A 13,312-nucleotide genomic window follows, 5' to 3' on the forward strand; every position below is an offset into this window, starting at 1 on the left:
AAAAACAATGAAGTTTTTGAGATAAAGGGTGTGTAGTTTGGCCATCGACCAGAGTGACGTATAGGATATAGCGATATAATTTGGGGACTACTCACGAATTTTCTGAATTATTCTGATCGGGAAGATAATTTGGTTCTGCATGTGCTTTCCACTAGAGCTACACGTCCACCAAGCGGGGATGTATAAAGGAGGAGCGGAATTCAAATGCATGTCCAACCATTGGTGTTTAGTTTGTCCGCCTTTTGCTCAAATCACTTCAACTGAATATAGGGATCCGCTGCAACAACACCAGGTGTACTTCTCTCCTGTGCCTTTGTGACAGTATAATTTTTGATTGTGACATCTGATGTCCATTTATATTTGTTTTATATTTATTTATCGTTAGTGATGATGTAACACTGATGTACTTCGATTACTGTTAAAATTATCTGTCTAAGAGTAAATTTGACTGTTTATTTACGCAATGGAATTTATATCTGTTCATATGATGTAATCTGACTGAAATGAAATGTTATTTAATTTTGATCTATGAATATCATAGTTTTCATCTAGAAAGTGTGCTGCGATGCGTCTTATACGTTTAAAGAAGTAGTCTCCTTGATATTAGTATAAAACTCATTACCAACAAGCCAGTGGTGAGCTCAGGTTGAGTTCGTCGATCTTTCTGGGTACTGATTCGTAGGAAAATAATTTAATCAACGAAGAGACCTACAAGTATTATCTGTTAATTTACAACTTATTTCTTGACCAACTGTTAAAATACATGGTTATCAGCGATTGCACCACATTTTTTGACGGTGTTCAACACTTTGTCAGATAAAACTTTTCCGTCGTTATTTCACTTGCTACAGGCACTCTTATCTCGTGCTACCGACGGTCACTTGCGGCCGCTAGCTCTCCCTCCGTTGAACCGAGGCGCTGTCCTCGCCTCTCTCCCGCGGGTTAACGTCCCTGCCTTAGACTCTGTAATTAAGCAAACGTTCCAAAGGGGATGACTCGAAAGAACACACATTCGCGCATGCAGTGTTGTTCTGAACAGTCTTTTTTTTTTTTACTGGAGCCCGCTGTAAACACTGTAGGTTATTGTTGAGCATCCCTTTGTGCTTAAGTTCGGTTTGCTTATTGAGATTACTGTGTGAATGCATGGATGTGTGTGATGTCCTATGGTTAGTTAGGTTTAAGTAGTTCTAAGTTCTAGGGAACTGATGACCTCAGCTGTTAAGTCCCTTAGTGCTCAGAGCCATTTGAACCAGAAAGTTGCATGAAAAATTTCTACATCTTCTTTAATGCTACACAGGCTGAGTTTGTTGCGTACCAAATATACCGCTAACTCTGACTGAGGATTGCGAGTGGCACCATGTCTGAATCTAGGTGGGGAACTTCTCCCTGTCTGCTCAGTATATCTACACTTTAATCGCAAAAATACCAGTAACACCTTAAGGACAAAACATACATTCCTCGTGATGGAGCCGTCGTTGCCCTTTATTTTTAGGTATGGAAAGAGCGGGATAATACAAACAGCTCTCCGCCATCTACCTAATTAATTGGATATAGGATCTAAATAAAGAATTCCCAACAATTCTTATTGACTTGCACTTCATAGTGTAGCCAATTGAGGGTACTACGTCTTCCCTTAATCCTCCTTGTTACTTGCAGATCGCTCGATAGAGAGCGGAAAAGGTGAAATATCTTAGAACACAAGATCAGGCGAATAAGCTGGATGCGGATTGAGTTCCCTACCCAAATTCTCTTTAATGTTTCTTGTCACTCTAGCAGAATGGCAGTGGTCATTATCGTGGAGTAGCATCATTTTACGCAGTTTTCTTGGGCGTTGTTCTTGGATTGCGTAAGCAAGACGTCGCAGCTGTTGACAATAAATGTCAGCAGTGGAGGTTACACCTCGGAGAAGGAATTCGTGGTACACCACATCGTCGCTGTTCCATCAGATGCATAACATTATTCTTTGTGGATGCGCTCAGATGTTTGTGCGGGGAGTTGCTGCTTTATTTGAGCTCAACAACTCCTCGCTTGCCCTATGTTAGCTTAATGATACCATTTTGCGTCGCTTGTAATGATACAGGATAGGAATGGTTGATGTTGTTCACGATCCAATTGATAATGAGCAAGCAGAGATGGACATACGGCCACCCACTGATTTTTGTGATTTTGCTTAGATGGATGGATGGGTGGAAAGGTCTTCAGCGCCCGCTCAGATTGAGACGGATGTCAAGGAAAGACTCAGAACAGTAAGATTAAACAGAAAGTAAAACACAGGTAACAAGCTTGGAAAAATATGGGCCACGCACACCGAAGCGTGGGACGAAGCAGCATGTCGCCAGCAGTAAAACATGGACAACACAGGAAGAAAGTGGTAGAGGGAGCTAAAGCAATATAGCAGATGGAAGTGGCTGGATGACTGCAAGGAAAAAGGGAGGAGCCAGCCACTGTGCAATACACTAAAACCTCCAGCCTAAAAGTTTCGGCCAGAGTCCAGACTCATCACAAAACTTTAAAACCCTAGACACACACATCTCATCATTAGCTAAAACACAGGGCAGATCCCCATCAACTTGTGGTTCTGCCCTTGCATCACGGTATAAAATGCAGTCTGTTAAAATGTGGCAGACAGAGATGTGCACGCCACAAGCATCACAAAACGGGGAATCCTCCCACCGCAACAGAAAGCTATGTGTGAGAGGACACTGCCCAAGCCGAAGACGCGTGAGGGTCACTTCTTCCCGCCTGAGCAACCGGCAGGAGGAACGCCACGGCCGAGTTGTTGACTTCACCAACCGCAGTGTATTGGCCGTCACCGCCACCCATTCTTCCTCCCACAACTCCATGCACTTCTTGTGGAGTGCAGAAATGACAGATTGCAAGGGAATAGGACCCTGGACCACACCCTGCTCTCTGCAGGCTTCTTTGGCAGCCCGATCGGCCTGTTCATTGCCCCATTCCTACATGACCAGGCACCCAGCAGGGGGAAACCTCCTTACCCCGCCGTTTGACTTAGAGCATGCGCCACCCGTAAACCTGATTTTTTAACCTTTCCCATTGCGTGCAAATGTTGGACGAAGCTGGAACGATGAAAGTCCATCACATTTGCCAGTTCTCGACTACACAGACATGGATCATTGTGGATTAATGTACTTAAACGATCCTCATCAAACTCGGAAGGTGAAGAGACACTAATGTCAAAACAATTCTTCTTAAAACGAGACAACCATTTTCTTTCTGTGCTTTGTCCAGTGGCGTTAGCCTCATACACGGCGCAAATATTTATGGTTGCCTCCGCTCCTGTCACCCCTCTATTGAACTCCAAGACAAGAATATGTCACAAATGTTCTGATTTCTCCACTTTGTACTCCATATTCTAGCGTCCAATCACTACCCACTCTCTCCAAATGACGAAATGACAATATGTAAACTCAAATACACTAATGGAAATTGAAATAAGAACACCGTGAATTCATTGTCCCAGGAAGGGGAAACTTTATTGACACATTCCTGGGGTCAGATACATCACATGATCACACTGACAGAACCACAGGCACATAGACACAGGCAACAGAGCATGCACAATGTCGGCACTAGTACAGTGTATATCCACCTTTCGCAGCAATGCAGGCTGCTATTCTCCCATGGAGACGATCGTAGAGATGCCGGATGTAGTCCTGTGGAACGGCTTGCCATGCCATTTCCACCTGGCGCCTCAGTTGGACCAGTGTTCGTGCTGGACGTGCAGACCGCGTGAGACGATGCTTCATCCAGTCCCAAACATGCTCAATGGGGGACAGATCCGGAGATCTTGCTGGCCAGGGTAGTTGACTTACACCTTCTAGAGCACGTTGGGTGGCACGGGATACATGCGGACGTGCATTGTCCTGTTGGAACAGCAAGTTCCCTTGCCGGTCTAGGAATGGTAGAACGATGGGTTCGATGACGGTTTGGATGTACCGTGCACTATTCAGTGTCCCCTCGACGATCACCAGTGGTGTACGGCCAGTGTAGGAGATCGCTCCCCACACCATGATGCCGGGTGTTGGCCCTGTGTGCCTCGGTCGTATGCAGTCCTGATTGTGGCGCTCACCTGCACGGCGCCAAACACGCATACGACCATCATTGGCACCAAGGCAGAAGCGACTCTCATCGCTGAAGACGACACGTCTCCATTCGTCCCTCCATTCACGCCTGTCGCGACACCACTGGAGGCGGGCTGCACGATGTTGGGGCGTGAGCGGAAGACGGCCTAACGGTGTGCGGGACCGTAGCCCAGCTTCATGGAGACGGTTGCGAATGGTCCTCGCCGATACCCCAGGAGCAACAGTGTCCCTAATTTTCTGGGAAGTGGCGGTGCGGTCCCCTACGGCACTGCGTAGGATCCTACGGTCTTGGCGTGCATCCGTGCATCGCTGCGGTCCGGTCCCAGGTCGACGGGCACGTGCACCTTCCGCCGACCACTGGCGACAACATCGATGTACTGTGGAGACCTCACGCCCCACGTGTTGAGCAATTCGGTGGTACGTCCACCCGGCCTCCCGCATGCCCACTATACGTCCTCGCTCAAAATCCGTCAACTGCACATACGGTTCACGTCCACGCTGTCGCGGCATGCTACCAGTGTTAAAGACTGCGATGGAGCTCCCTATGCCACGGCAAACTGGCTGACACTGACGGCGGCGGTGCACAAATGCTGCGCAGCTAGCGCCATTCGACGGCCAACACCGCGGTTCCTGGTGTGTCCGCTGTGCCGTGCGTGTGATCATTGCTTGTACAGCCCTCTCGCAGTGTCCGGAGCAAGTATGGTGGGTCTGACACACCGGTGTCAATGTGTTCTTTTTTTCATTTCCAGGAGTGTAGTAACAGTGAACTACAAAAAATAAAAATCGATAAATAAACCCATAACAACCATAATACCAACGTGTGAAACCAAAATGCTACCAACATATGCACCAACCTATTATCTAGTAGTGAACTTGTTCCCTGACAACTAAAAACCGTTTCGGCAGTGTGCATTACTGTACACTTGTTTATTTCAAGAATTAACCACTACGAGTTACCTACCACTAATTTATAATCGTATAAACCTCCACATATCGTGCATTGTTTCATTTCATTGAGTAATTTTGATCTTCAGGTATTCATTGTTTAGGTGGCAACACGTCTGATGTTTAAAACACAACTCTGTTCCGTCATCTGATGAATGAAATCCGCAAAAAAGTAAAGAAACCAATACGTGACCTATTGTCAGTTTATCTATACATTAATTTAACGACAGCGGTGATGCCTGGGATCATCCAATAAAACTAACGTCCACCTAAAGTAAAAAAATCTAATAACAATGATAAATGGGTATTAATAATTCTTTTGCATCAAGGGGACATTCAGGTATTATGGAATAGCCGAGTAATAAGGGCTAGCGACGTTTCTTCTTGTTAGGCACTACAGACTTGTGGTAATATCGTAGACTACTTCTGTGGTCACATACGATGCTCTGTAGTGAGTATCGGCCGGTTGTCAGCAGTATTTTCTTCGCTATTCAAGAATTTGTTTCAGTTTTGTGAAGTTTCTAAGGACATGGTCAAAACAAATTGCATCAGTTATTAGATGTGTGCCTTTGACATTGAGATTAAGTGTAATATACATTCAAACATTATTAGTTTATTATACACCGACTGGTTGGCGACTTTTTCTTCAATGAGCAATTGGATACTTTTCTTGCATGACCTGTCGGGTTGTATGGGGTATCTAAGAGTTCTAACGTTACTGCTCTTTGTTGTTCTGAATGTTCTTATGCACCATCTCATTGTTCACCAAAAACTGTGGTTCTTCTCCTGAAGATGTCACCACACCAGAAAGGAAGACGTCCAATATGGACAAAAGCTGAGACATCACCTGTACTGAACTATACACCACACAAACATCTATTAGACATCTAACCAAGAGCTAGGCAACGGCCCAAAGGCAACAAAGTTTCTGAGGGCGAAACCTTGCGTACCGAGAACGAGAACAAGAGACCGACCAACAAAAGCAACAAACTCTTGAATGAAATACAATTTACTTGATTGTTAATCTATCCACTGAAGCGGAAGACAGCTACGCTGAAAGTCTCTTCAGCGACACAAGACTTCGCGACCATGCATCGTTTGCCTCGCTGTGTGTGGGTCCAACTCAGCTGTGCTGGCGCAGAAAAGGAAGATGACGTTTGTAATTTTCTCAAATAAATAAGCTAAGCTGCCTTACTAAACTTTAAAACAGTCCAGTGAGTTGTATTACGTAAATTAATTACATATTGTTTTATGCCAAATGCAGTTTGTTGCCTATATTTTCAACCCTCTATTCGGTATTATCCGAACATTTCATGTGACCATCCATCTGGCACACTTTTTATTTTAGGTCTCTTTAATAATAAGACTGTATGCAAATTATTTTTTCATATGCCGTAACTTACCAAAATAAATTCCACTCTATTCGTTTTGATTTTGGGCATCATTCCGGTAGTAAACTACGCTTATAAATGTAAATGGCATTCCATAATACATGAATCTGCTCCATTAGGTTTTGTCCCTCGCATCTAATTATACAAACTATGCCAAGTTCTTCCATCTGCTTTGGTCTCCCTGTGGTTCTCCGTCCTCAAAATTCGCATTTTTTTAGAGTTTGTGGTAGTTTGTCGTCATCTGTCCTAATTATGATGCAATGTTTCCGTTTTCTTCTATATTCCATTTTTAATATAGCGACGTTATTTCCCTTTCTATCCTGTGTACTCTGCTACAGGCCTGAGGTATTTCAGTTTCGCTCTCTAGGTTCTCTGTGTTAACAACGTTTCCGTTCTATACGTCACAGCTGGCAATGACAGGTTTCAGTGGTGTTTCTTTCCTTACTTTACAAAGTTAGTCAAATGGTACCATTCGTTATGCTAAATTTACGTTGAATATCAGTTTCATATGATACATTGCATCCTAAATACTTGAAATTTACATTGAACCAATTTAATAACACTTGATGCAATTCATGTGTTTCAAGAGACAATGTTCTCATCATCAGGATGTTGAAACTCAGTTTGTGGAGTTCATCAAATAAAATAACAAAAAAAGCGCATTGGAATATGGATCCTCGTCTTAGATAAAATCTTCCACTTCGCACAGCGTCAATGCACAGCACGCAGTGTCCTGTTCTTCAGCTACCCTTTCTAGAGTCCTTTTGTTTTGTTTTGTATTCCATTATTTTCTTTCGTTAGATGAACGCCATAAAGGGAATATCAACAACTTGATGGAGCCATGTCTCTTGAAAGGAGTAGTTGATATGTATCAAGTGCTACTGAAGTGGTTGAATGTTAATAATTATTTGCGATAAAGTATAACAACGCTACCTCGTATCTAAAAAGTTTCCGCTCCCTTAGCTGAGTGATCAGTGTATCTGACTACCTTACAGCGGACTCGGGTTCGGTTCCCAACCGGATCGTAAATTTCGACACCAAAGTTGCTCATTGTGGCGTCGACTGAAAATATTTGCAACCGGGCGGCCAAATTTCTTCATGTCACACGTCACATGTCTTCATGTCACATGTCTTCAGAAGTCACACGTTTTTCCCTGTTCTTTTATGAGATAACTCACGCATCTCCAGTCGTTTCACGTGATCACCCACACAATCAGCGCCTGATCACGACGCAGCACCACGCAATATGTATTACCCAGTTGGGTTTAAGCCATCTGGAGCCACATTCCTTCTTTTGCAATGGCCAATTAGGCATAAATGTTACAACCTGCGTGGTAGGTTAGCTACTGAAGGGTCAATCTCAGACAGAAGTATCCTCCGTCAGCTCAGAGTATAAATACATGGTGTTACAAAAGGTACGGCCAAACTTTCAGGAAACATTCCTCACACAGAAATAAAGAAAAGATGTTATGTGGACATGTGTCCGGAAACGCTTAATTTTCATGTTAGAGCTCATTTTAGTTTCGTCAGTATGTACTGTACTTCCTCGATTCACCGCCAGTTGGCCCAATTGAAGGAAGGTAATGTTGACTTCGGTGCTTGTGTTGACATGCGACTCACTGCTCTACAGTACTAGCATCAAGCACATCAGTACGTAGCATCAACAGGTTAGTGTTCATCACGAACGTGGTTTTGCAGTCAGTGCAATGTTTACAAATGCGGAGTTGGCAGATGCCCATTTGATGTATGGATTAGCACGGGGCAATAGCCGTGGCGCGGTACGTTTGTATCGAGACAGATTTCCAGAACGAAGGTGTCCCAACAGCAAGACGTTCGAAGGAATTGATCGGCGTCTTAGGGAGCACGGAACATTCCAGCCTATGACTCGCGACTGGGGAAGACATAGAACGACGAGGACACCTGCAATGGACGAAGCAACTCTTCGTGCAGTCAGCGTCAGAGAAGTTGCTGCTGTACAAGGTAACGTTGACCACGTCACTGTATAGAGAGTGCTACGGGAGAACCAGTTGTTTCCGTACCATGTACAGCGTGTGCAGGCACTATTAGCAGCTGATTGGCCTCCACAGGTACACTTCTGCGAATGGTTCATCCAACAATATGCCAATCCTCACGTTCTGTTGCTGTGTGTTTCCATCCCGTGATTAATGTGATTTGAAGAGAAGTAATGAAATAAGCTCTAACATGGAAAGTATGCGTTTCCGGACACATGTCCACATAACATATTTTCTTTCTTTGCGTGTGAGGAATGTTTCCTGAAAGTTTGGCCGTACCTTTTTGTAACACCCTGTATAAATGTTGTTTCTGCTGGGTCTTGAAGACCTGTAAGCATCTGCCACATGACAGTATGGTGCTGATTGCGCAGGCGATGCAGCCGGAGGTCCCCTCGGACCGGCCCTTCCCGTGCGACACCCGCCTCGGCCGCTCGCCCTCCCCGCCGGACTCTGTGCACCGCCTGCGGCCCGGAGACATCGACGTCATCGCCGCACTGGGCGACAGCCTCACCGCCGGCAACGGCAACGCCGCCTCCAACCTGCTGCACGTAGCTGTGGAGAACAAAGGACTCTCCTGGACCATAGGTAACGGACCAGTTCTTGCAAAAAAAAAAAAAAAAAAAAAAAAAAAAGGTTCAAATGGCTCTGAGCACTAAGGGACTCAACATCTGAGGTCATCACTCCCCTAGAACTAAGAACTAACTTAATCCTCACTAACGTAAGGACATCACACACATCCATGCCCGAGGCAGGATTCGAACCTGCTACCGTTGCGGTCGCGCGGTTCCAGACTGAAGCGCCTAGAACCGCTCGGCCACACTGGCCGGCCCAGTTCTTGCAGTAGCGAGTTGGGTTCACAACTTCGTTGGGTGTGAAAATTGCAAGACCAAGAACGGTAAATGAGAATGCAGTCAGGTGCATGAAAATTCACAAGTGACTAGTGTTACACAACTGCCAGCCGGTGTGGCCGAGTGGTTCTAGGCACTACGGTCTGGAACCGTGCGACCGCTACGGTCGCAGGTTCGAATCTTGCCTCGGGCATGGATGTGTGTGATGTCCTTAGGTTAGTTAGGTTTAGGTAGTTCTACGTGACTGATGATCTCAGAAGTTAAGTGCCATAGTGCTCAGACCCATTTTTATTTCGTATTACATTTTTCACAATATTCAGTAAATATATTTGAAGTTTTACTTGTGAAATTCTAGATGAACATAATGTTACTTTCACCGTGAGAAGGAGTCTTACTAAAGTATATGTGCCACAAAAGAAGTCCGTTTGCGCTGTTTTTTTTTTTTTTTTGGGGGGGGGGGGTTCAACATGGTTCAAATGGCTGTAAGTACTATGCGATTTAACATCTGATGTCATCAGTCCCCTAGACTTATAACTACTTAAACCTAACTAACCTTAGGACGTCACACACATCCATGCCCGAGGCAGAATTCGAACCTGCGACCGTAGCAGCAGCGCGGTTCCGGACTGAAGCGCCTAGAACCGCTCTGTCACAGCGGCCGGCGGGGGGAGGGTGTGAATGGAATAACAAGATTTCAAAAGTGAAGAAATAGCACACCAGCTGCGTTAAAAAAACAACCTTAACGCTACTAGTAGTCTATTTATTCACATCGGCATTCTTCGAAAACAGCTGATGAAGATGATGAAAAAGAAATCTAAATGACGTTATTGGTCCTTACTGTGGACGGAGACGTATGAGGGGAAATGCTGACGAAATCGGTGCTTCCAATAGAAACGGCAGTTTTCAGTTTCACCTTGCAGTCTCCTAATTCCCTGGCATTGGCAGAAATGGAAAAACAGGGAAGCCGACGTGAAGTGTTCCGATCAAATCCGATATGTGACGAATCTAAACTACGGATCTATCAGACACCTTTTTTTGAGCCACTTACATGTAGATCCGTTGTTAGCAAATTGGTTATCGCTTAGCGTGAACGTACATCGTTTTCCTTTCAGTTCTTACTCTAAAAGTAGTAGGCAGGCTGCTAGCTTGCTAATGCACGGAATATTTAATAATAAATCAATATTTAAACATACAACTGTAAAGCCTACAGGATGTTTACAATGTGCAGCCGATATTTATATAGCGAGGTACGCCTACGATTTTTCCGTCGATACATCGATACCTTCTCCTCGCTATATCGTAGCCGACAACGATATTTTTAAAATATCGATACACGAGATTTCGATGTTTTTAAAAATTTCAACAGTCCTAATTTAAACGTTGGGGTATGGATTCAAGGTGTTCTTTGGTAACTGCCCGCACGTCTGTTTAATGCGAGTCTCCCACGCGTAACAGTGCCTGACAGACTCATTGCGCGCTTGTTCGATTCTTGACATGCAGATGAGTAGGCAAGCTTGACAAGTCGTACTACCGGTCCTCATTAAATATAGCTTGCAAAATTAGCTACTCGTCAAATACGTTCAGGTATTGCTGCTGAAAAATATGGGAAGTTGATATGTCTGAAGCAGAGGCAGTACTTCTTCGAGGTCAAAAACATTTCTGATGAACATTTGCAGTTCACATTTCTCTTAACACGACAGAATAGAGTCCCCCTGTTGCATTCAGTGACGCTCAAGTCAACGCTGAAATGAAACCACTTTCAGAAAATTCTTAATACTTAACATTTGCGCTGCGCTTGTAAAAAAATGGCACTGCAGAAGACGGACAGCGCAAGCTTTCGCTGCCCAAGGTTGGTGCACAGAATCGCATAAATAGGCGTCTGTGTAAGCCGACTGGACCCAGAATGAGTGAGTCTGGCGAGGATCGGTAAACAGCTACGATGCTAGAGCACATGCCGTCTTAAACTTCTGATACTGATCTTCAGCCGGACATGGCTGCTTGTCCTGTTCCAGAGGTTGCCCCTCAGTCTGCAAGATCCGGGCGGTCGCAGAGGGTGGGCTTACTGGTAGTTGGGAGCTCCAACGTCAGGCGCGTAATGGGGCCCGTTAGGGGTATGGCAGCAAGAGAGGGGAAGAAAACCAATGTGCACTCCGTGTGCATACCGGGGGGAGTCATTCCAGATGTGGAAAGGGTCCTTCCGGATGCCATGAAGGGTACAGGGTGCACCCATCTGCAGGTGGTCGCTCATGTCGGCACCAAAGATGAGTGTCGCTATGGCTTCCGGCGGCTATCTGATTTGGTGAAGACTGCCAGTCTCGCTAGCTGGATGAAAGCAGAGCTCACCATCTGCAGCATCGTCGACAGGACTGACTGCGGACCTTTGGTACAGAGCCGAGTGGAGGGTCTGAATCAGAGGCTGAGACGGTTCTGCGACCGTGTGGGCTGCATATTCCTCGACTTGCGCCATAGGGTGGTAGGGTTTCGAGTTCCGCTGTATAGGTCAGGAGTCCACTACACGCAGCAAGCGGCTACACGGGTAGTAGGGGTTGTGTGCCGTGGACTGGGCGGTTATTTAGGTTAGATGGCCTCGGGCAAGTACAGAAAGGGCAGCAGCCTCAAAGGGTGCGGGGCAAAGTCAGGACATGCGGGGGCCAAGCAGCAATCGGTATTGTAATTGTAAACTGTCGAAGCTGCATTGGTAAAGTACCGGAACCTCAAGCGCTGATAGAAAGCACCGAAGCTGAAATTGTTATCGGTACAGAAAGCTGGCTGAAACCAGAAATAAATTCTGCCGAAATTTTTACAAAGGCACAGACGGTGTTTAGAAAGGATAGATTGCATGCAACTGGTGGTGGCGTGTTTGTCGCTGTTAGTAGTAGTTTATCCTGCAGTGAAGTAGAAGTGGATAGTTCCTGTGAATTATTATGGGTGGAGGTTACGCTCAATAACCGAGCTAGGTTAATAGTTGGCTCCTTTTACCGACCTCCCGACTCAGCAGCATTAGTGGCAGAACAACTGAGAGAAAATTTGGAATACATTTCACATAAATTTTCTCAGCATGTTATAGTCCTAGGTGGAGATTTAAATTCACCAGATATAGACTGGGACACTCAAATGTTTAGGACGGGTGGTAGGGACAGAGCATCGAGTGACGTTATACTGAGTGCACTATCCGAAAATTACCTCGAGCAATTAAACAGAGAACCGACTCGTGGAGATAACATCTTGGACCTACTGATAACAAACAGACCCGAACTTTTCGACTCTTTAAGTGCAGAACAGGGAATCAGTGATCATAAGGCCGTTGCAGCATCCCTGAATATGGACGTTAATAGGAATATAAAAAAGGGGAGGAAGGTTTATCTGTTTAACAAGAGTAATAGAAGGTAGATTTCAGACGACCTAACAGATCAAAACGAAAATTTCTGTTCCGACACTGATAATGTTGAGTGTTCATGGAAAAAGTTCAAGGCAATCGTAAAATGCGTTTTAGACAGGTACGTGCCGAGTAAAACTGTGAGGGACGGGAAAAACCCACCGTGGTTCAACAACAAAGTTAGGAAACGACTGCGAAAGCAAAGAGAGCTTCACTCCAAGTATAAACGCAGCCAAAACCTCTCAGACAAACAGAAGCTAAACGATGTCAAAGTTAGCGTAAGGAGGGCTATGCGTGAAGCGTTCAGTGAATTCGATAGTAAAATTCTATGTACCGACTTGACAGAATATCCTAGGAAGTTCTGGTCTTACGTTAAATCAGTAAGTGGCTCGAAACAGCATATCCAGACACTCCGGGATGACGATGGCATTGAAACAGAGGATGACGCGCGTAAAGCTGAAATATTAAACACCTTTTTCCAAAGCTGTTTCACAGAGGAAGACCGCACTGCAGTTCCTTCTCTAAATCCTCGCACAAACGAAAAAATGGCTGACATTGAAATAAGTGTCCAAGGAATAGAAAAGCAACTGGAATCACTCAACAGAGGAAAGTCCACTGGACCTGACGGGATACCAAT

General features: G+C 45.1%; 1 protein-coding gene across 1 annotated transcript in view; it reads left to right on the forward strand.

The window, feature by feature from the left end:
- The window catches only part of LOC124549418 (phospholipase B1, membrane-associated-like), a 126,741-nt gene that overhangs the window by 57,868 nt on the left and 55,561 nt on the right, over positions 1-13,312 (forward strand). Inside the window, exon 3 of the mRNA XM_047125243.1 lies at positions 8,823-9,036. Coding sequence (XP_046981199.1) covers positions 8,823-9,036 — 214 coding nt within the window. The remainder of the gene's footprint in view (positions 1-8,822; positions 9,037-13,312) is intronic.

The sequence above is a fragment of the Schistocerca americana genome, chromosome 1 (genome assembly GCF_021461395.2).
Source record: "Schistocerca americana isolate TAMUIC-IGC-003095 chromosome 1, iqSchAmer2.1, whole genome shotgun sequence".
NCBI lineage: Eukaryota > Metazoa > Arthropoda > Insecta > Orthoptera > Acrididae > Schistocerca > Schistocerca americana.